This window comes from Podarcis vaucheri, assembly GCF_965113315.1.
Source record: "Podarcis vaucheri genome assembly, chromosome: 14".
Taxonomy (NCBI): Eukaryota; Metazoa; Chordata; class Lepidosauria; order Squamata; family Lacertidae; genus Podarcis; species Podarcis vaucheri.
The window spans coordinates 11,108,702-11,133,127 of NC_138752.1; the positions used below are offsets into that span (position 1 = coordinate 11,108,702).

The window sequence follows — 24,426 nt, forward strand, 5'->3', positions numbered from 1 at the left end:
ATCTACAGGGTTTTCTAAGGATTAGCTGATAATGTATATTCAGCATTTAGAACACTCAGCATCCTCAAACTGGATTTATAAAGGGAGTCAACTGGCAGATAAGATTGGTTTAACAATTTTGAAACCTTTGAACCCAATCATCTGGTATGGAATGACCCCAAATTTTAGGTAACTAGATTTGCAAAATAAATTTACTGGTTTGTTTCCCTTTGATATACCCTTGTGTAAGGGAAGTACAAAAAAAAAATATTATACACCCCACACAAACTTGGCTAGAAGTCAAGCCATGACTTATTGCTTTTAATAAGGCCACAAATAGCCTAATTAGCAAAATAAAAACCCACAAAAAACTGAGCAAATAATAACAACTCTTTCAGTCATAGTATACCCATAGGACATGAAAAGATTACTGAAGAGATAAATAAATATTAATAAATTAAGGTGATTCAATAAGCTAAAGCTCTAGCTTCATGATGAGATTTGAAGGTGAGCAGTCTTACTGTGTTTGGCAAGAATCACTCATGCAATGTAATCTTCTCTGAGCCTAGTCATTTTCAATACATTAAATTAGCATTTGTAAACTTTATTATTTCTTCCATGACCACTGAATACCACTGAATTTTCTTAAGAGCTGCTAGTGAGGCCCTTTTGTCAACAACTATGCATGAATTGCATCATTCATGATTTAAGAGCAACGAGGGATAATATTTATTCAATTTATTAGCCACCTTATACAAAGCGTCTCTAGGTCACTTACATATACAAATTAAAATAACCATTAGGTTTTAACCATAAAATACTGTCCCCCCCCCAAAAAAAAGCAATAAGCATGATTATTATACTCTCTCAAAAGCCTGGGAGGTGGTTAGTGCCAAGCAAGCAGGCATCCCTGGGAATAGCATCCCATAAATTAGAGGCCACAACTAAATATCCCCTCTCCCTTGCTGCCACCCTCTGATCCTCTCTCACATGATCTTCAAGTGAAGGGAGGCATTCCATTTGGTATCAGGGTCCTGAGCTGTACAGGCTCTTTTATGTTAAAACCAGCACTTTTGAGCCAGACTCAGAAACACAAGCATATGTGCCAGAACCAGTGTCGTATGTGCAGACTGCTTCATAATATGCTACTGTAATGTTCTGAAAATAAGTAGTCCCCTGTGGGGGAAGAGAAGCATTCAACTCTATTAACAAAAAGCAATAAATGCCATCCCCTAAGGATTTGTATCGCACCCACTGCTATGTAACTGATTCATAAGGACCTAAAGTCATGGAATAAGGAGTGAGGTCTGCAGAAGTTTGCAAATTGTTCAGGACAGAAGAATCCCAAGCAGACCACGGATGTATACCAAAAATAATTTGCAAAGTAAAAGTTATAGCAGTGTGACCTAACTACTACTTTTGTGTTTTTATATTGTAAACTGCCCCGTGATGCTTGGATGAAGGGTGGTATATAAATCAATCAATCAATCAATCAATCAATCAATCAATCAATAATACTTGGTGACCAGTTATCTGTAAAATCATACCATGTCTTCCAAACCTGATTAGAAATTCACAGAAGCAAGAGTCGGAAGTTTCTCCTCACTGTGTGACACAGCACACGGATGGCTGGCCTAACAAGTGGTTACGCACACACTGTGGCAAAGCTACAGCTTAGTAAATCTGCATTCTCCCCATGGAAAGCTCCAAATAGGACGAATGGGCAACAAAATGGCTATTGAGATGCAGTGTAAGAGCAAACTGATAAAGACAGCCAGTATCTTAATATATTTATATAAAATCTATTGTGCAACTTCATTTGAAACACTTGTGTGTAGTTCTGGTCACCTTTAGAAAGAATAATGTAGAGCTTGAAAAAGCAAAGGGCGACTAAAGTAACTGAGGGGTTGAAGCACTTTTTCCCTAATGGGAAAAGGCGGAAATATTCCATACTTTTTGAATTAGAAGCAAGATCAGGGAAGGACACAGCAAAGACTTAAAATTATGATTGATGTTGAAAACAGGGAGGCATTTTTTCTTCCTCTATGCTGGAACTCGAGCTAACCCAATGAACTTGATTAGCACAAGACTCAGGACAAACACAGTTTCACACAAAACGTAAAACACTTTATGGATTTTGTTAGCACCAGCTATTGCGAAGAGCACTAACTGATACTTTTTTTAAAAAGGTGGGGAAAATTCATTGGGCCTAATCAACAACTATTGCCCTTGACTAGATGGAGCTAGATGCGGAGGACAAAGACATGAATACCAGATGCTGAGGACAAACAGGAGAAGGCTGTTGACTTCCAGCTTCCCACAGGCATTTGGTTTGATGCTGCTGGAAACAGAATGCTGGCCTGGATGGACCTTTTGTCCAGCAGAGCAGTTCCTACGCTGTTCCATCCAAAACTGATTTCAGAGCACGCTTTTACAATTTTTTCTTGTTAATTATATATTCTTATATTCAAACACAGTGGGGAAAATCCATGTAATGCAAGACTCATGCAACTTCTTCAACTCAGTTCATATCACACCATCCGTTCAGCTCTTCTTATAGGTTAACACCATCCACACCTCTTGCAGAGGGAACACCAACCTTTGTGGGGGGTGGTAATCCAAAAGATACGCAACATATACATGAGGGAAAGGCATTTCCTTTATTAAGATTAGAAGCGATGTGGCGTCTCTATAAGCCATTACAGCACAAATCCAAAAATGGAGGTCTATGAAGGCACAAGGTTTCAGTCTTCCTTGGAACCCAACACACTGAAAAGCTGAATCAATTCTGTCCAAGTAGTGAGGCAAACATTGAAAAGAAACTTTTTAAAACAAATATCTCCTGTTTCAAGAGTCTGAAATGGTGATGCGCCTGATCATTAAGGTGGAATGGTTACTGCATATGCAAAGCTGTTTAATGAGCAAGTTAGCATCAAGGTACCCTTCAATAGGCTCCCAATGTAACTGTAACACTGAAACACCATGCGCTACTCTTTATGGCAGAGGGTGTTATGTTTCATGCTGCTAGACCCCTGCTCCTCCCACAACAGAAATCCAGCCATCATTAGTATCAAAGGCAAACGGGCCTGGTTTTCATGCAGGACTAGTTCATTATGTAACAAACGGAAGTGAGGAGAAGGAAATGGAGACCAAGTGCATATCTATTCTCTTCTATGAAGGAAATCCTCCAAAGGCAGAACAGTTATTCTACATTGCACTAGAGTTCTCAAAAAGTGGAGGGTTTTCTTTTAAAAAAAGATGTATATACATTTATATCCACATGTAGACACTACTATATAAAAAAAGAGGGCACCAGAATTTGGTGGAATCTTGCAAAAAAAAAATCTAGCTAGAATAAATATAGATTAGATTATTCCTCTGTCTAAAGGCTGTCACTAATGAAAAGCTTTTAACTAAAATATTGGGATACCTAGGAGATTTAATCAACAGTTCCTTCAGTAAAATGGCACCATGCCTTAATCAGGCTTATATACCAGAAAAATCTTTATGACTGAGGTAAAAACAGGATTCAGAGCATCCACTCAAACCTCTAGGGCCCATCCTGCCTATAAATTCCCAAGAAAAGGGCACTAAGATCCCTCCTACGTTTTAACAGGTCTTGTCATTCAAGATGCCTTCAGGTTCTGCATTACAAGGTTCCAAGCATGGCTGCCCACCCTTGCTACTAAGAATGCTCCTGGTTTCCATTTCCTGCTGTGTGTGAGTGTCATGTCAGAGAGATGGTGGGATATGGCGCCTTACTGTACTTCTCCTCCTTGCATCTCTGCAGGATCTCTAAGCTCCTCTGATGAACTGGGTGATGGAGAAAGCTAAAACTATCCACACTTTTCAAAACCGCATCATCATGCCCTTGGGAAGCAAAACAAAAACATGGAGAAAAGAGAAAGATTACATAAGCAGAAACCAACGAAGAGTCAAGAACAGTGCGGACAACTGCCTTATTGACACAGAATAGTTCAAAAGTGATGGGTGCTTTCTGCCTACGGACAGTAATATCACCATTTCTAGCAATTCTGAGGAGTGCACAAGACAGAGATGAACTGATCTTTTACTGGATCGTTGTAAGGCAAGTTGCTGGGTTTTGGGCAACTTCCCTTCGTATTTTGAAAAGATAAAGCTGCAGCCAAAATAATGAATTATAAATTGGAATCAACAATGAAACAGCACTGCATTTTATAATGCATGGCCATGATATATGTTAACAGTTTTATCATAGCATTTTCATAAAATAGCATGACATTTCTATGTTTAATGGGATTAATGAGCTCACTTACCCTTTAGCAATTAGGATCACATTTTCCAAAGGGCATTGCCTAATGCATCATTTTTTAAAAGCTGTTCTGATTATTATAAATATGTGTATCTGATGTGGGCTGTGAATTATTTCCAGATTAGGTATAGCCTGCTGAAATGTGGAATTCAAAACAAATCATAACAATTATTGCTTTTATGTGGCTCTTAGGGCTTTAATCTTGAAAACAGAAAACTATCATCCATGTCTCCAATAATTCTAATTATTACTTATCTTGTACTTCCAGTCTTGCAGAAATCCTATGCCAGATTCTACATGTGGACTCTCATAATGCAGCTCAGGCCTATTTAATCTACATAATTTATTCTAGACGCTCTCTTTGTTACAGTTTTTTTACTTTCAAGCATCATGAGTTATTATTTGTGTTGGGCTTGATTCATATTACTGTTGTTACAACACAATCAGGAAGATAAAGACTAAATGGCAGTGCCTCTTATGTTTGTAACCAAACATCAGAAAGGCTCAAGTCTTGCACTGTAACACTTGGGAACTGATTTTTAGTGGCAGATCTGGAGATGGTTCACCACAAGGCGCTTGTTGAGGGTGTTGTTTTGAGTGACTATTACAGTTCACCTCTCATATGCAGGCACAACAGACACTCAAAATAATTCTCTGTATGAACAACTTGTGAGGAATTGTCAGCAGATATGCCACAAGGTTTAGTTCATAGTTAAGCCAAGGGAGATTTGAAGTTTGTATAGTTTAAGTTTGCCCAAGACTTTTCTGCTGAAGAAACAGAGACATTTGAGTGATGTCACAAAGTTGTACTTGTGCAAAAAGAACAATTCCTGAAACTATCATGTGATTGGACCATCAAATATATTTTTCTGGAAGTGAGGCTATTTAAAATCTGGCTTCAAATTACCAAAACTGCTTGGTTACTCAGTTACCACTGAGTATCCTGAGCTTGTTGAATCAGTCTCTGTGCTTATCTTTGCAATACAGGTTTTTTCAGCAATGACAGCTATGAAGACAGTAGCAAGCTATCTATCAATACTGATCTCAGACTATGTCTGACAACTATCAAACATTGCACTGACCCACTTGTTGGAAAAATGCAAACTCAGCCATCCTACTGATGATGCTTGCCATAATGAACTTTTTCATTAATTATATTTGACACTGCCTGTTTAATCACCTGTTTTTAGAATAACTTTCATAGTTTATGAATTAATAGCCTGCAATCAGTTGACTGGTGATTCCCATTAAAAATAAAAAATTGTGAATAACTGCAAATACTATAAATATTTCAACAAATTCTACACTGTGAATATGTAAATTTTTGCTTGGATGCCTCAAATAATGGTTATTAGATAGGCGAACTTGCAATTAAAACACATGAAATTGACAGCTGCTGAAGACCTCAGGTCCAAAATTCATGTGACAACAAATCAATGGACCATCCTAACAAGCAAATTTGGAATTGTGGGTTGCAATACCAAAAAGCTTAGGACTAACAGCCCACATCATATAACTTCCCTGCAAACTTTGTTGGCGATGGGGCGACGACGAAGAGTGAGGCCGGGGAGAGGCTGGCGCTGCAGCAAAAGGCTGCTAAACACGCCCCCTCCGGGGCACCTGGTTGGGTGGCCACCAGGGGGGCGTGAGCGCCAGCCAGGTGAGCTGGAGGCAGGGGGCCACGCCCCCTGCTGGGCGGTGCTCGGGCTCTTTCAGGGAGGAGAGTCTTTGTCTGAAAGCAACCTTGATGGTGAAATGGAATGCAAGACTGACTGAAGGAATGGTTTAAACTGAATAAATTTCAGAACAGCTGCAGTCTAGATGTGGACAGACCACAAAAAAATTCATTTTAAAGGGGATGCTGCATATTTATTCTATGATCTTGACTGGGCAGTCTACCTCACATTATACCATTTTAACTACTAGCCTTGTTTCACCATCAATAGCCAACAGAAATGGTTACATAATAGGGGTTATACTGACAGTAACATGGGATAGCTAAATGCAACACAAACATAGCTCAAAACAGAAAGAGTTGCCAGATACTTAAAACAGTCTCGTGTAACAGAGAAGGGTGGCTATTTAACCTTGCAGCATATTCCTAACACAAATGGTTAAGATAGAGGATGAACCAAGAACTACAGCAAAATATGATAAAGGACCACTATTACAGGGAAATTACAATGGTGGAAATAGATTCTTTGCCTGAAATTTTCCACATCAACTAAATATTACAATTTTAAAAGCCAGGGTTTGCATTCATAATGATTTCACAGGCCCACTTGAATGTGGATCTTTTTTATGTGAGATATATTAATCAATTTTGAGTGTGGAATGCAAATCTTTCTTCACTAAGATTTGAAATACGAACTTTGAAAATGTGATGTTTGTTTTTTACTTTCAGTTATCAGGATGAAAGTTTGCTACTATAAATGTAGAAGGGCTACAGTATCACTTGCTGAGTCAGGAGAAGAAAAGCACAAACTGTAGACACTTGCATTCATTCAACTCTAGAAACTTAACAGATGTATTTGAAAAGCTAAACTACATAAACAGAAGTACAAAAAAGCTACAGAAGAAAACACTGCAAATAAATATTAACTTCAAGTTAATGCACAGCACCGATATTCAACATCACTGGCACGGAAAGAACAAAATAAAGTGATTTAAAACGAACGAGACATAGGCATGAGATACTTTCCATATGTACCATAAATGTAACTGTAGAAGCTTTCTCAGACAATATTTCCTATTGCTTTCTGACTGTCCATGAGATGTTCCACACACCTGTAGATAAAAGCTACCCTTGTAAAGAACAGCAGTATATGATTAAGGAAGTATATTTAAGAGTTGATGTGGAATGCTCACATCAGGCGTTCAAGCTATACCAGGTGCAAGAAACTAAAAAGCCCTGACTATTCCACTTAATGCTTTTAGATATTCTCCATGGTACATTTGTAACAATTAAAAACAGATGAACTACAAGGGTCCAAAGTTTAATTTTTCACACCATCATTGCCTCCAACTAGATTTGAATTGGCTAGAAAATTTACCACTATTTTGCTGAAAAATGCCCCCTCTGAAAGCTGCTTTTCTTAGTGGAAGCTACTCCTCCCCCACCCCCAGTACAAATCAATATGACTAATCTGACCCAATAATCCTTCCCACCCACCCATGCAAGCAGCAGCTACTCCTATCATTATACATTTGTAACATGTAGTTTGGCCAGAGTGAAAACCTTTTAGCATCTGTAAAAATGTATTTTCATTTGTCCAAAAGGAAAGCTCTTATTCCCCTCTCCCTTTGAGTTTCCCATTTTTAGGAATAAGATCACAGCAATCTGCATTGTGTGTGTTTAGTTCTTATAAATAATAAAAGCTGCAAGAGACTGACACAGTTAACACTCTGGATATTTGTGAAAGTAGGTTAGGTTTTGTTTCTCACATGACATCCCCCCTCCCTGCCAAAAAATGAAAGAAGAGCAAACATGGAAAGGCTGTATACCATCACATATGAGTATATTTTTGCCAATATAGCTTCTCAGCATATGCACTCACAGCAAAACACACATTTGTGTCATATAAATTTGTAGTGAAAACATCCACCATCCTACATGAAAACAATACCTTGTGCAATAGCCCGAATTCTTGCTCTTCTAGCTATGTAGTTGATAGACAAGTTAGTACCTGTGCCACAAAATCTGCATTTTGGTTTCTTGAACAAACTGACTGGTAGCCATGATACCCTTGGAAGGGCTGAGCATATGAAAATTACTGTGAAATAGACTAGAACATCAGGCACAATTCCATGATTCTATTTCTAAATTAGCAGCAGCCAGATTTTACTATAACATTTGTAAGCATACTTGCAAAACTAATATCCTGAGTAACTTGCAATTAAGTGCCAAATATTTTTTGAATGCTCTTTAGTACAAATGCTTACACGCAAATTGTAATATGTAACAGCATTTGAGTATGTTCAATGTGAATCTCCCCAAAGACGATCTTTTACACATTTGTTTTGAGCTAATTGTTTTCAGTTTCGAAAAGAAAAAGGCTCCCAAAACGCAGACATGAGAGAAACAAGGACAAGCCTCACAAAATACTGTGCGCACCTTAAGCAAAATATCCTCAAATATACAAGGCTACAGATTCGGAGTCCATTAGAATGTAGTTTTTTGGGGGGAAAGGGGTTGAGGTTAGGTTATAGAAAGGTTTTAAGGAGAACCAGGACAAGAAGATGACTATAGCCCAGTTCACAGTAACCAGCAGGCCCCAAACAAACAGCCTGGGAGAAATTAATTTTGTTATGATTAAATGCAAAAGGACTTTTAAAATGACCTCTGTTTTATAAATGTTAATAGAGGGGTGACTTTTTTCAAACCAAGAGTCCCATGCTAGTGGTGGGCATGGCCAATGTATGCACACACAGACAGAAATGCACTTACCAGACATGCCATCACACAGCACCTCTGTTGCACACAGCATTTCCAACCCTCCCCATTCTGGTGCTGGAGTGGTAGTGGCTTGAATAAACTGCATTTTACTTTGCCCAGATCATTCTGGGCAAAGTGAAATGACAGCATTTACAGTGATTCCCACACCAGTGCTAGAATGGTGGGGAAATGTTGTCTTTTACTCTTAAAGGGCAGGAAGAGGTCTTTGTTTTCTAGAGTAGTATTGTGGTGCTGTGGTGCTAAGACTGGAAATAAAATCCATCTACCTATTCTTTAGAAATCATCTCTAAATGTTCTATGCATTCAGACTTTGCCAACAACAACAACAACAACAGGCTCAGTTAAAACTATCAATACTCCTATTAGGTATGTTTAATCAGCTTTAAGACTATCAAAAGCTCACACAATAGTTTGTCCTAAACTATTAAGATCCATCTTATTTTTGTATTCATGGGATCATGAAGTTCATCTTTTATGTGCCACAAGCTTTGGGGGAGGGGGGGATAACAGATGTAAAGCATATAAAACCTTGATTTCTTATAATGCAAGATCTGAAATTGGAGACTAGCCCTTAAAGACACAGCAGACACCTTTGAGAGGTTCTGGACAAACCCATTTTATATGAAGATAGTTACAGTATACAACACCTACCAGTTTTCTTCTCAATGTGCCGCCTTCCTGCCTCCCTAAATGCAACTACACCTCTGAAGAAAGCTCTGAGGACCGCCCAACGAAACACAGCAACAGGATCAATTCCTATCATTCCACAAATAAAGGCACTCTTGCTGCTTCTTAGGAGAGCGACAATGTCTGGTCGCATATGATCTGTATTTTTCTCCCGGAAATCCTAAAGAGGAAAGAAATGAAATACAGTGTTCAGCAAGTCCTGAAGTAGTAGAGTACAAGTTTTCAGGGCAAAAGGTTTTGGGTTCAATCTCTGACATCTTCAGGTAAGCCTGGGAAAGATTCCTACATGAAACCCTGGATATAGCCACTGCTTATCATTGTACAACAACTCTGAGCTAGATGAACTAGTAGCCTTCCTATGTTCCTAAAACATTTGATTTCTACAATAGTCAGGGCAATAATATATGCTCAATAGTATGCTGTACATCTGTTAAATGCATCTGTTAAAGCTGCTTGGCCGAATAAGGTTCTAAGACGTTCCTCAAGCTTAGCATTATTCTCTAGCACTTTTTGAAGCATTTACAAATTAGATGAAATATGCATTGTCACCGCTAACATTGCCTAAGAAAGCAATCAAACTTGGGAAATATGAATAGGATCATGGAATGACAAGAATGCAATGGAATCTCACTTATGGTCTTGCACTTCCCTATAAGAACTGTATAATAATTTCAAACTCAAGACAATGTACACATGTTCTTCATGTGATCTGTTTGTGCACATGAACATGATAAGCTTTTCCTACTGCAGGTGGGCTGTGCTAGAATAACTGATATTTTCATTTAAAAATCAGGCCATACACATGCTCACATTCAGGTGCATTAAGTTCCATTCAAAACAATGGAACTTATATGCAGGTAACTATGGTGAAACGTCAGCTTCAACTGGGATAAAAAGGAAAAACAAAATAGGTGGTTATGTTAAAGTGCATATATTCTTGATTCAATCCACCAAGTTCCAATATTGGCACAAATACAGGAAGAGAAAAAGTAAAAGTGCAGATTCAAAACTTACAGTACTGAAGTTGAAATCCCCATTTTACAGGTGATAAACCATCTGTCATGTATGTTTTAGTTGCGATTCCTGCATTGCAGGGGGTTGGACTAGATGACCCTCAAGGTGCCTTTCAACTCTACAATTCTATGGTTCTATGATAAGGGTCACTTAATTCAACAACAAGAGCCTCCAAAGGCATTATTATGGCTTTCAAATATTAAAAGCAAGAGTTGCATCTATTTTTAGAGAAAATGTTAGCAGTGAACAATGTACAGACCTTCACACCATATTTAACTTTTCCAGCATAGTGTTTTATGATGAAAGCAGGTTCCATTACAGCTGGAAATTCAATGTAGAGGTTCCCTTCATGTTGACGCTTAAACTTGTCTAGTAGCGTTTGATTTGTGGCTTGTGGGAAACTGAATGAAGAGAAGAGAATGTTTTTAGTTGATGATTATAATACATGTATTCCTATAAAACATATGGATATATTCAGTTCCCAAATCATTAGATAATTAGATAATTAGTAAAACAGCAACATGTCTATAGAGCTAAAATTGATTGGTTTTTCACTCTCCTTTTCCAGCACACAGGCACTAAGCATCTCTGGGCAGCTTAGTGGGGAGACAAAGGAGTAGCGGCTTGATCAGCATATTCACATCACAGCAAAAACTACGCTCATATCACGCTTCAAACAAATTGGATTTTTAAATTTTGTTTTCATGCAGGAAAAGAATAGTGTGTGAAGAGAGCATTATTGCTTAAGTGTTTACTGTTTTTCTCTCCTCCTTTCAGTAAATGGTATACAGTCGGCAAAAAAGAAACAAACAGACCAATAACAGGAAAAATCAACATAATGTTTGGTCACACACAGTGTATGTATATCAAAATTCAGACAAAATGAAGGGTAACACAGAAAGAAAGAGGGGGCTTGGCACCATAGTCAATAGCATAAAATGAAGATGCCCGCTCACTCCTTCTTGGGCGGGCAGCTTTGAGGGCAGTCCCCGGCCTTCCTCTGTGAACCAGCCTATTGAAGGCAAGATTGTCCCCTTGCTGCCAAATTGGCAAATGGTGGCAGGAATCAGAGGGCGTTCCCCTGGGCGCAGTGCCAACTGACCAATAGTGGTGCTTGGCACCACGCCCAGGGCAGGGATAAATTCCTGGCCTGCGGGGCTTTTTGGCCTCTCTCTCACCACGCCGGTTCTTCCTTATGGAAGCTGCAATTGTCTTAAGCGGTGCTTTCCTCCAGACACAATCTAAGATCTGAACCACAAGATCAGCCTCCCACCCTCCCTTGAGATCATGAACACTGAGAAGCGTATCATAAATCACTGGTGCTATCTCCATTTTTCTGATCTGTTTGTTGTGGACACTCCTGCTCAAACAATGTGATAGCTCTGTGGGTATTTGGGTCACTGTCCAACTTTCTAGCAAAACTGAGAACTTGCAGAGCATGCAGTCAATTTTGGATTGCACTTGGGACTGGGGCTAGCCAGCCTCTCCTGTGAGAACTGCATGTCCTAGAAAGAACTCCTTTTTTGGTTTTTTAGCATCACTTCAGCAAGGGGAAAACAATCCATTCATGCACCAAAACTGTCTAAAAACCGGTGTGCCAGCTTGAATAAAACATGGGGGGGGGGTAAGCCCTGCCCCACATAATTGATCACAGGATGTAGCACATGCACACTATTTGAATGGCAATGTCCATCAACTTTCAAGAGGCCTGGCTCCCTCAACTATTTTATTGGGGGGCAGGATGAAGAGACCTTGGTCCCTAGGAGTTGGCTCCTATGCTAATAATCACTTTCAATTGCAACTTATTTAATTGACTTTCAACACAGAATTTTCTCTTGGGACCCCATAGTCTGTGCACACTGGTCCTCATTATACATCCCTGCCTATGCTGACTAGTCCCTATTATGATTGTACTATTATGCAAGTGAGGCACAGACATGTTTTTCTGCTTTGATGACCACAAAGTTTTAATTGTGAAACGAACAACAAACAAAAACCCTTTCAGGAAAAGGCTATTTTCATGTCCATCAAGTCTCAAAGAAAAGTTGAACTCTTTTAGATGCAAGAAAGGAAACTACTGTATGCCATAGTTGATGACTCAAGTATGAGTTGATAAGAATGGGAAATCGGGGAAATACTGGAATACTGACATAAAGACAGTGTTTGCTGAGTAATACATATCTCCAGAACACATTTCCAAGATTGATTCTCCTGCTATCCTATCACAATGGAATAGATTATATCATCTAAGCTATATAAATATTGTAACTTGTTATAGGAATTCTAAGGTCTCATATATATATAAATCACGTGTTCATAAATGTATAAGGCAAACACACATGCATAAGTATAGTGTCCGAAACTGTACAGAAGAGCATTAGTGACCCCTAAACATTTTGTGACGCTTTGTACTTTTGTCCCTATTCATTTTTCCTGATTTGAACTATTAAATGGTGATTTTCTTGAGTCAAAATGAGAGTATGCCCTAAACATTTTTTTAGATAAAAAGCACTGGATAAGGGCATGGGTTGGCATCCTGAACAACAACCCAATGTAATATTTTGTTGCAGATCCAGCACATCCCACACAGATGACCATATTAACTTGAGTGAGCATTCTCGTCCTGGGGACAGCTTGATCATTTGCATCCTCCTCCCTAAGGGTAAGGAGATCGTTAACATATTAATGGATGGATAATCATAAGGGATCTTTCTTATTTTGGTTTTCACTTTTAGGCTGCTACTCACTTGCAAACAACAACAACAACACAGGACTTTAGTGATCCGAAACCTGACAATCACAAGAGTGGGGCAACAACATACTCACTTGCTTTCCTCATCCAGCAGATGGAGCAACCCTGTTGGCTTTTTACTGATAAGGTTTATGCAGCCGGAATTGTCTGTGTATTCTATGTTATGCCAGCTGATGCCTTCCAGTCTGTACTCCTCCTGGGATGGGAGCAAGTTACATTCATTAAGGCAAAAACCCCACATAATATTTTAGCAGTATTTTAAAGCAATCTGCTTTGCTAAACACAGTGAAAAGTCAAGCCATATGCTAACAAACTCTGGAAGCCTGAGCATGAGGGCTGTTCCTTTGATGTTTTCCCCCCAAATACCAGCAACCACGTAAACAGACAATTTTAATGTGTCATGGAATACAAGGGTTTCCTACATCAAGTGTAGGGTAGCCTATAATGAAGCTGCAGCAACATCCTGTGCTGCATCTACCAAACGTGCCGATTATCAGCATATTGATTTGCCACATTTCTTCACCCTGTGTAGATATGGGAGGGAATATAAGGGAACGGGGCAGGAGGTCTCTTCCACTGAAAAATCTCCCTACTTTTTTTTAAGCACAGTTAGGATGGTGCCTCAATTCCTTCCAATCCTACAAAGGGTTAGAAGGTGACTTACATCTCAGACCAGTTAAAGGAACAAGTTGAGAAAAAAGAACTGCCTTCAGCTCCTCTTTCCCCCCCCTCCTGGTGCCAACAGAAGGCCCTGCAGCTTGTTTCACATCTAGAGCCTGGCTGAGTTGCTCAGATAAATCTTAACTACAAGGTTTGAGCAGCAGCAGCAGCAACAACAACATGCTGCCCATCTAACTGGGTTGCCCCTGCCACTCTGGGCAGCTCCCAGAAAAACATTAAAAACACAATAAAACATCAATATAGGGCTGCCTTTCCTTGGCATCTGCTGGAAGGGCTTTCCACAGGGTGGGCATCAGTACCGAAAAGGCTCTCTGCCTGGTTCCCTGTACCCTCACTTCTTGCATTGAGTGCTTCAGGTATACAGGACCAAAGCATTTTAGAGCTTTCAAGGTCAACACCAACACTTTGAATTGTGCTTGGAAACATACTGGGAGCCAATGTAGATCCTTTAGGACCAGTTTTATATGGAAAATATATAGAAAGGAAGGAGCCTTGGAGGAAGATCAGAAGGTTTTTCTTCTTGCAATTGTGCACCCCAAGGAGGGGATGGTTTGTGAGTCCTATCTTCATACACTGAATGCCTAAGTTCTGATGGCCAAAAAAATGCTCTATTGACCAGGCAAATAGTGGCTAAATATTGTTTTTAACTAGTAATTAAATGAAAACACAGAAATTGATTTAATTACAGAACCTGTCTTTTAGAGAACAATAGAGTCTGATTTCTTCTAGAAGCTTTTCAGAGTTTCATCTCTGATTATACTCCTTCCAGCATCTTTCCTGCTTGGCAGGGGGTTGGACTCGATGGCCCTTGTGGTCTCTTCCAACTCTATGATTCTAAATACACTGTAGTCTGCAGTAGCCCTGACCCCTGGACACTTATGACCTGTTCCGAGTTGCCACCTTAGATCTCCCCAATTTCTGGCAACTTGGACAGGCGGCCTCTGAACATGTACAAAGTTTCAATAGCAAAGTACCCATGAATGTTTGCAGAAAGCCTTGCCTTTGTAAAGCAAATGTTTCCAACTGTCCACAGACTAGAATTTCAAGTTCTGTGTTCACCTGCACAGTTAGCCAGACACTGCATAAGATGTAGCCTAAACTGAGATGGCCGGCCAACATTCTACTGAAGAGAGAAAAATTAAGGCTCTGTGAGGGCTGCTATGATCTTCATACCAATTGAGAGGTGAGAACACAAGCATGCAGTTTGATTAGGAAGTTCCAACAAAATACTTTTTTTAATGGTTTTATGAAAAATAGTAACACTAGAACTAACACCTGCAAATGCAAATAATGTAGTGAAATTACTTTCAGGTGAAAGTAATATAGTCAATATTAGTAAACTATTAATAAAATAAATGAAACTTCGCTATTAGTTTTTTAAAAAAGCAACTATGTAGCTTTAAAGACTTACTTGCTCCAATTTAAAGATGTGTCGGTTAAAATAGTGTTGTAAACGTTCATTTGCAAAATTAATGCAAAACTGTTCAAAACTGTTACTTTCATAATCTTCAAACCCAAAAATATCAAGTACTCCAATGGACAAAGTCTGCAACATAAAGTGAAGTTTTATAAAGATTACCCTTAATACATGAATTTGATAGGTTGCACAAGAACACACATATTAAAGCACTTGCAATCATTTCGGAATTGGTTCAGATCTTAAATAAAAATACACTTTGTATACAAGTCTTAAGGCAATGCTTCTATTTGGTCACAAAAGTCCAAAGATTCGTCCTCAAGCTCAAACTACTGCTAAAATCCAGCCTTCTTCTGCTAAAATGGCTACATGCAATGTCTGAGCATGACAACACAAATAAAACCTATAGAATTGCAATATGAAGGATGGATAAAATCTAAGCAGACATTTAAACTGAGCCCAGGTGTTACCTTGGTGCTCTCCTCAAAGTCCTTGGTATTCAAAAGTGCATGGTTAATTCTAAAAACTATCCAATCAAACAGAGCACTGTACAACGATTTAGCCATGGAATTCCGCACTGTAACAGCCTAAAAACAAAAGAGAATGAGTACATTATTTCTAGTCAGTCACATTATTTTCAGATAACATTTACACCTTTCTTTAAGGAGTTCAAGGGTTAGGCATACATTCTCCATTTCTCCAATTCAACCCTCACAATCACCCGATAAGGTAGGTTAGACTGAGCGTGTGTGGCTATCCCAATGCCATCCAGTGAAGTGATTTGAATCCAGGTCTCCCCTGTCTTGATTGACACTAACCACTGCACTATACTGGCTCTATACCATTACTTACTTGCAAGCAGGATTTCCATCCAGGATGAGACTGGGTGAAGACCTTTGTCTCACATACACCCCAAACCTCTCTTCACTACTAGCAAAACTACATTCTCTATTTTCCACCCATTAGCCCAAAGACTATTCCTGATTTTTCTTGGTGAGAATAATCCTGGGGAAGCAGTAATGTCTGTACACATACCCCAGTTTTATCCCATGAACACTCCAAAGGATGGATTAACATCTTTACTTCTAGTACAATAATTACATTCTCTAGGGTTAAAGCAAAGATTACATTGACACCTGCTGAGTTTACTAAAATATATTGGGAGGCAATAAATCCTTTAGTGCAGGGGTGTCAAACTCAAATTCATCGGGGGCCGCATCAGCAGTTTGGTCACCCTCAAAGGGCCGGTTGTATCTGTAGGATTATGTGTCCACTCTTTATTATCATAAATTATTGTCACTGCATTCAATTATTACTGTTTTTTGTAATAACTAGCTCTGAAAGCAGAAACATAGTCAGAATAATGGCAAGTAGATATTCAAATGTGCTCAATATAAAAACAAGTGGAGGTTTCCTGAATGCATGTAAAGTGGAGGTTTCCTGTGTAGAACGGCCGGCGCTGCTAGAGGGCAGACGTTCTCTGGCTTGTAGGCTGCCGCGCATGCGCTGAAGAGGCGGCTTTCTTGTGTTAAAAAAAAAGCGAGAATAAAAGGTGAAGGCTGGCGGCCGGCGGCGGCTACACGGGCCACATGACGAGGTCTGGCGGGCCGGATTCGGCCCGCGGGCCTTGTGTTTGACACCCATGCTTTAGTGTGTTTATTGTTCTGCCATGTAGTTTGATTCAAAACCTTCTGCACAATTTTAAAGGAAAAGGGACAAAATACTGCCATACAGTGCAAGACTGCTTCCACAAACCTTCTGCTCCCAAAAGCAAAACATTTTCTGAAAGGAAAATGAGCCAAGGTTTCATATTAGGAGATCTAATGGATTACTGTGGCCTGCTGAAGTTCTCTTTGTTCACATATTTTGTGATTCTCGGGGAGGGGCATCACTTTGCATTTCATTCTTAGTCCATGTGGATCACTTTATTTATCCATTGACAAGTATGGGAATTGCATGGAATAGCTGTAAACTAGAGTGCTAATTAAACAAAAAACACCAAGTCCTCCTATTGATAGTATTTATGTCAAAACCCACAAAAGAACACTACTTCAACTGCCAGTAATGATCTATTTTAAAAACAGAGCTTTCCTCCCCCAGTAAAACAAACTGTGCATAAGGAAGGCAGATTATATCAGCAAAGCTTAACCTTGATTAAAAGGAAGGAAAATAAAAGACGCACCATTTGCCACTTTTTTCCTTACTTCTTCCCCACCCACCGCTTCTTTGAATGGAAATAAGTCTCTTCCAGTTCAACAGAGACTGTGCAATTGCTGAAAGTGTCCAAGTTCTGACAAGTACCAGACACTCAAAAAAGTTCCAAGTTCCCCAACAGCAACAAACAAGCTAAAGCATATGATAGGTTGCTCAGTTTATGGTCTCATGGGCAAAAGCCCTCTCCCAAAGTACATGTGCACCATGCGAAAATCCCAATTATGTGATTCTGTGGCACCATCAGGATGTGGCCAAATGAATAAACTACATTGTGGTTGGTAAACTGGCCTCTGGGAACAGCAGCAAACCACAGCAGGATCTATCTACAGTGAAACATGACCACTATAAAATTTCAGTCAGCCTTGCAACAATATGACTTTACTGCCATCCTTTGTGACAGATCCACCTCCCTTCTCCTTTGCCTCTGCCTTGCCTCCTCCATTTGGCACCAGTCCCCAAGATAAGACACATAAAAACAAGGGAGGGTCAAATCTGTCAGGGGTAATTTAGAAACGTTCTTAACAATTGCCTGAATTTCTCCAGGGATGTTTGTCTCACATTCAGAACCCCTGGATGCAGAATAACCTGTTCTCTATCAGACGTCACATCTAAAGTCACATGATTAAGTTAACAGAGAACAAGATAGAAATGGGGATATTTTAAAAGAAGTTTGGAGAATAGTTCCGCCATACTTCTGCTCTGCCAGTTATTAGAGCAAGATGCTTTCTTTCATTACTATAAGCTAAAGCAGAGAAAGTTTTAAAAAAGACCTTCCATGCATTCCATAAAAAGTATTTTTAAAGAAAAGTAATAGGAACCGAATCAGCTTTAATCCCAACTGTGTGATTTAACTAGAGATGAGCCCTTAACATACACCATAATTGTTTTTTTTTCAAACAAGAAATAGATGCTTGCCATATTCGCTCCCTCCTCTCAATTTCTCTTCTTCCGTGTCCTTTACTGATGTCATATCTTACATATGCTACTAATATTTTGGCCAAAGCCAAATACATGCATATCATCAACTGCACACTGAGATGATATATTCAAGACCATTTTCCAGCCACAAATATTTCTTAATAGAGTCTTGTTTTTGAATATAGCTTCTTGCAAAACCACTTGCTTATGCATACAGGAGGGACACCCTCAGTCTGAGAGGACAGAGTATGTACTTCACATTCTGCTGATTCAGTTCTCCCCCTCAAATCCCAATTCAAAGAGCAGCATTGTTATCAAAATGCCTTTTACAACAATAGCATCCTCAGAACAGAGGTCCACCATTTTTGGCAACGGTCCAGCTAATCTTCTATACATATTCTCACATTATCCACTAGCGAAAAAGCCCATATCTGTACTAAGAGTCTTATTTGTTTGTCATCTTGGAATTTACAAAAATGAGTGCTACGGGAGATCATGGAGGAAACATGAAACTAGGACAATCCTTTGTAATCTTTTGTAACTTCCAAAGCAATCTTTTGTGTGAAGTCACAATTGTAGTTCAACATAGGTATTCCTTATTGCTTTGGAAAGACAGTGTAAAATGCCACCTCTCCCTGGAGGCTTGTCTGGGAATACAGTATCTTAAAAATGATGCTAGCTGGGATAGCATTCTGCTGACAGATGAAGATTTGGATTCATGGCTCACTTAGACAGCTGCAGTCCTTGCACAAAATGCAAAGCCATTTGAAAATACAGATATTGTCATGTTCCCAATTTGCAACAAAACACTTATCATCACTGCCAACACTGAGTAACAACAAGCAGCAGGCACTAATGCAACAAGGGGACTCAGACCATATCCTTTGATGTTTGCTTCCAGTTCACCTGTGACTGAAGCTTTTCCAGCTTACTAACAATTCAGTTTATTAATGTTTCAATAAGTAGCTTGACACACCTGAACCAACCAGTTTAGCTGCAGGTCGCATAGGGGTGTTTAAATGTCAGTCACATTATTCCAAATTACACCTGATAAGGTGCTCAATATTGCCATATTACATAGTAATATACAGCTGAACACGATGACATGTATAGGAAACTGGAACTGTCCAAATAGCATCTGGTCCTATTTGAAATTTACGTAGAGATTTGAGGAGTTGTCAGAATTCCTCAGATTACTGGAATTCTAAACAATGTAGGTTCATATGTTTTCCTTCAGTGGTCAGGATTACTAAGACACATTCAAGGGTTACACTTCAGAACAGAAAACAGTCATAATTTTAAAGACACTCTACATAAAGAACTCTACATTTCAAAGTTGCTTTTTTGTCTACTTTTTACATGCCTAAAATGACTATATAATTATTCTCAGTTTAGTAGCTGAGGATAAAGAACTGAAATAGAAAGTTAGTAATGCACACTTCCCAGACTAGAGAGATAACTGGAACATTTTGCTAAAGGAGACACATTGTGATAAAAGATGAAATAAGTTTAGAAAAATATAGCAGGAGGAGTCAAACAGCTAAACAGTAGTGACGGTAAATAAAATACACACAGTTGCCAACAGTGAAATCTGTAAATATATTCCATGTTTGTTTTCATGCCCAGTATGATTTGAATTTAGAATTCATTCTTGATTCAGTTGTAAGATGGTCTTATCTTTGCTTACACATTTGTAAGCCTTGCCACCTATGCCCCACCCCCACATTTTCCAGGAACCTAAACTGTGCAGATGTATTTTCCTAGGCTATCTCATGTAATTTCCCAAATTTAAGACATCTGCTACACATACCTCTGCCAGTTTGTACGGTAATACAAGCTTCTCCCCGACAGTCACTGTCTTCCTTGTAACTAATGCTTCAAATAACATTTCTTCTTTTACCTAAGGAGGGGAAAAATCACTATTAATCATAATTTTACAAACATATAAAGGTTAACACTTGGAGAAGAACTAGACTGTGTGCCTCAAGTACCAGTGTTAGTCAAATTATAAGCCTGACATTAAAACACAAAATAAACTCTATATTACATCCTGTTTCCTAATTTCTATATTATTCTCTTTTGCACTAGTATCTGAATGCTTACTTTCAATTGCTAAAGCTATACAAAACCCCATAGCTCTCTAGTGTGATCAAATATTTCCATTACCCCTAGGCCCATGAAAGGTTCCTACTTCATAGCAAAGGGCAGTCCATGCTACTCATGAAACAGGACCTGCATTTGGCCAGGGACTACAGATTCAGGCAGTCTGAAATCTTTCTTTTGAACATAGGATTTTCCTTAAGGTAGTTATAAAAGACTTCCTTTTCTTGTTAAGAAGTTTTATATACACTTATTCTCCTAGTATTTATTAATCATTTATACAGTATTTAATATACAAAGTACTTTACAGTTCTATTCATTTTCACAATAACCTATGAGGTAGATCACTATTGTTTTGAGAATAGGTAAACATTGATTTTAACTGATGTCTCATCTAAAACTCATCTGAGTGAGCCCACTCTGACCCCCAAATAATTGATTCGCCTAAAAATGACAGTTTTGCAATAGGTTCAAAGCAGACAGGAGAAAGTACATATTTGCACAATCAGTGCTTTTTTTCTAAAAAAAAATGTTTAGGGGTATGTGTCCCCCCAGAAAAAAACACTGTGCACAATACATAACTATAGACCTCATTGCAAGTTGTGGTGACAGCCACCAACTCACATGTTGTTGTTGTTGTTGTTGTTAAAGTATAGATAAAGACTATAGAAAACAGCTACTATAATGAATGACTATAGATAGATCTCAATGGAACCGTTATATGGAACCGTTATATGGAGAGCCTCTGCTTAAAAGAAGTTGTCAATGAACAACAAGGAATGGCCATCAACTTCATGTCTTGCTTGCAAGCTGGCTGGCCATTGTTGGAAACTATATCTGACCAGGCCAGCCACTCCCAACCTAGCCCCCTTCATATGTTGTTGGACTACAGGTGCCATCATCCCAGAACACAGCCCATTTAGATGTTGGGATTTGGAGTCCAACTTATGTGTAGGGCACCTAGTTAGGAAGGGCTGGATTTAGATTACCTTTAGTTCAATGAAAGTTTTGGTGAGAAACAACATCATAAACTAGTGTGAAGTGTCAGTTTAAAGGACATGAGGTCCAATATTCTTGATGCATAAGTTGCCTGCTTCTGCCTACACACACACACACACACACACACACACACATACACACAAATAAAACTCTTTCATACAAGGCTATTCTGCTTCTAGTGTGCTCTGCACGCTACAAGTATCTGGAACTTCTGCAGATCAGGGAACACAGTCCACTACCTTCCTGTAAAATGAAATACAGTGGTACCTCAGGTTACATACGCTTCAGGTTACAGACTCCGCTAACTCAGAAATAGTGCTTCAGGCTAAGAACTTTGCTTCAGGGTGAGAACAGAGATCGTGCTCTGACGGCGCAGTGGCAGCAGGAGGCCCCATTAGCTAAAGTGGTGCTTCAGGTTAAGAACAGTTTCAGGTTAAGAACAGACCTCCGGAACAAATTAAGCACTTAACCTGAGGTACCACTATAATAAGCTCCATGACTTTAGAAGTGCCTTGTCTCAATCGAGTCCAGAGAAGGAAACAAAGGAGATATGCTTTCAATACAGAGGGTTCAGTGTTCCACAGGGAGCTCATGGTTTTCCATACAGTGACTCCTATGTAAAACTCTGCCTAATGATTACATCCAGACCTCCTGATGTGAAGCAAAAAAGCGAGCCAATCTGAGGCAGATGGAGAAAATGACAGTGCCATAAGCAAGGCAAAATGACAGCTCTAAGCACAGAAGGATCCCTAACACTATAAAAGCTATTGACACACAAAAGGAATGCATACTAAAGGTCTGAAGCAGAAATGGTTACGTGGGGTTGTATTACTTGGAGAGGTTAAACTCCCGTGTGTGTGTTATGATTCACTGAAAGCATTTCATTCCACTTGGACACAAGTTCACATTCCTCTAACACAGTATCTGTAAAAGACACCATTTATAAACCTTTCCTTCATAACACTTTCAGGCTAGTAAAATAAAATGAAAAATACAGTCTCAGAATAGTTGGCCTTCCACTCATGATCCCAAGTCAGTTCCAACTTCAAAACAAAAACTGGCTCCAGCTCGAAGATATCTTGAACCTTTGACCTTGGATTTCCTTGCAAAAAGGCCAATATGAACACACAGTACTTTAAATGATTGCACATTTCACAGCAAGAATGGTTCTAGCCTGCACAATGAGATTCAGAGTGTACTATATGGATATTGCCCTTTGGGGAAAATATTCTTGATAAATAATCCTATACAGTGCTATCAGTTACATCTATCTTTGTAACCAAAGCCAGTTCATGCATAGCTCATAAATGGAGAGGGATCATAGATTGGCGGTAGAACACTTGCTGTGCAAACAGAAGACCCAGGTTCAATCATTGGCATCTCCAGTTCAAAGGATCGGGTAGCAGATGAGGAAAAGACCTCTGTCTGACACTATGTAAAACTTCTGCCAACGAGGTGGCAATACCAGGCTAAATGGACAGATAAACTGAACAAGGCACTACCTTACATTCTTATTTTCACTTGTCTAGAATTTTGTTCCAACCAAACCTGTAAAATGCACAAGCACGTTGTGATAACAAAGGGAACAGAGGGTGAGAACACTATATCGTCCCCCAAGCCTTTCCAGCACTGTACCACACCCTAGGGAGAGGTACACTGAACACAGGTGCAGTGGCCCCCCTCTTTTAATCTCCACACAGAACTGAACTAATGCCAAAGCTTTCTGCAACTCATAAGCGCTAAGACAACTTTCCAACACGCCTGAAAAGTAAACACTCTGAGCACTCAAATTGTGAGATTTCTTCACAACATAGTTCTCCCCATCAGATGTGTGAAATATTTTACTAGTAAATAACATTCCAGTTGCTTATATATTCTGTTTTAGAGAACAGATGAAACATGGAAACCAAGACTCAATGTGATGACATGTGGATGAAATCTCAGGTCTGTATAAGAGGCGCATGATTGCCAACATTTGCTATTGCAAGGAATAAATTAAACCAGTCTGGCAGCATTCAGTTCCTTTGCTGAACAAGACTCGGTTATTTTTAAACAACAATTTGACAGATGTACCCATTGCAATCTCGGCTTTCCAAATTAAAGCACTTTAAACCTTTGCCAGCCCAAATAACGGCTCTCAACACTTATCTGAAGTATTCATATGTTGTGTTTTCTCACAGTATATGAAAGGCTTGCAATTCTTAAAGTGGCCATGTAGAAAGAAGCAATGTGTCACCCTTCTCCACACCCTGCCAATTTAGGAAAGAACCACAAACTGATTTGTCCACAGTTATTTGAGAAATGCCACACACAGTGAAGTATGAATGAAACTCAAGTACATGGCTGTATTCAACATTAAATATTAGCGGTGGAGTAGATATGCAGCAGAATGAGCTGAAAGAACAAATTTTACTTCTTTTTTGTTTACTTACTTACCTCAACCAAAGAAACGTGTATGGAGAGCTCTTCCCCTGCCGTCTGCCTCATTGTGGTCAAGAATGTTAACCCCCCCCTTCACCCTCACCCTCTGCTAGATGGGAATAATGTGCACAACGGCCACAATGGTGTACAGAGGGCTGTGACCAAACCACTCTCCATAGCAGCTCATCTCCCAGTTTGTTTGATGCAGTGCCTGGAGGCATGGCTTCTGAGAGAGAAAACAGCAGGACAATATTCCTGCCCACCCTCCATAGCCATTTCTAGGCAATATAGTAACTTGGGTTTTAAAATAACTGCTTCTTCTCCTTGGAGGCAAGGTGGAAATCTACCAGCAGTGAAATTTATGACTAGCTAAGCAGAGAAGATGGACTAAAGCCTTTCAGTCACTGGAAACATATTGATATTATTGTGGGTGACTGAAGAAAGATTGGACCATGCCTTGGGGTGGGGTAGGGTTCAAAACCTTGGCAGAGCTATAG

At 39.4% G+C, this 24,426-nt stretch overlaps 1 protein-coding gene across 11 annotated transcripts in view; it reads right to left on the reverse strand.

Annotated features, from left to right (window-relative positions):
* MYO9A (myosin IXA) overlaps positions 1-24,426 on the reverse strand; it is a 175,013-nt gene that overhangs the window by 88,128 nt on the left and 62,459 nt on the right. For 10 of the 11 annotated variants that reach the window (XR_014213398.1, XM_082198217.1, XM_082198209.1 and 7 more), the window contains 7 exons: positions 20,220-20,309; positions 15,748-15,864; positions 15,272-15,406; positions 13,254-13,375; positions 10,687-10,828; positions 9,378-9,573; positions 3,742-3,849 (listed from right to left, as the gene is read on the reverse strand). Coding sequence is in view for 10 of the 11 variants with exons in the window: in XM_082198217.1 (XP_082054343.1) it covers positions 3,742-3,849; positions 9,378-9,573; positions 10,687-10,828; positions 13,254-13,375; positions 15,272-15,406; positions 15,748-15,864; positions 20,220-20,309 (910 nt within the window). In the remaining variant the exon portion in view is untranslated. The remainder of the gene's footprint in view (positions 1-3,741; positions 3,850-9,377; positions 9,574-10,686; positions 10,829-13,253; positions 13,376-15,271; positions 15,407-15,747; positions 15,865-20,219; positions 20,310-24,426) is intronic. The other variant, XM_082198214.1, reaches the window with a different exon arrangement.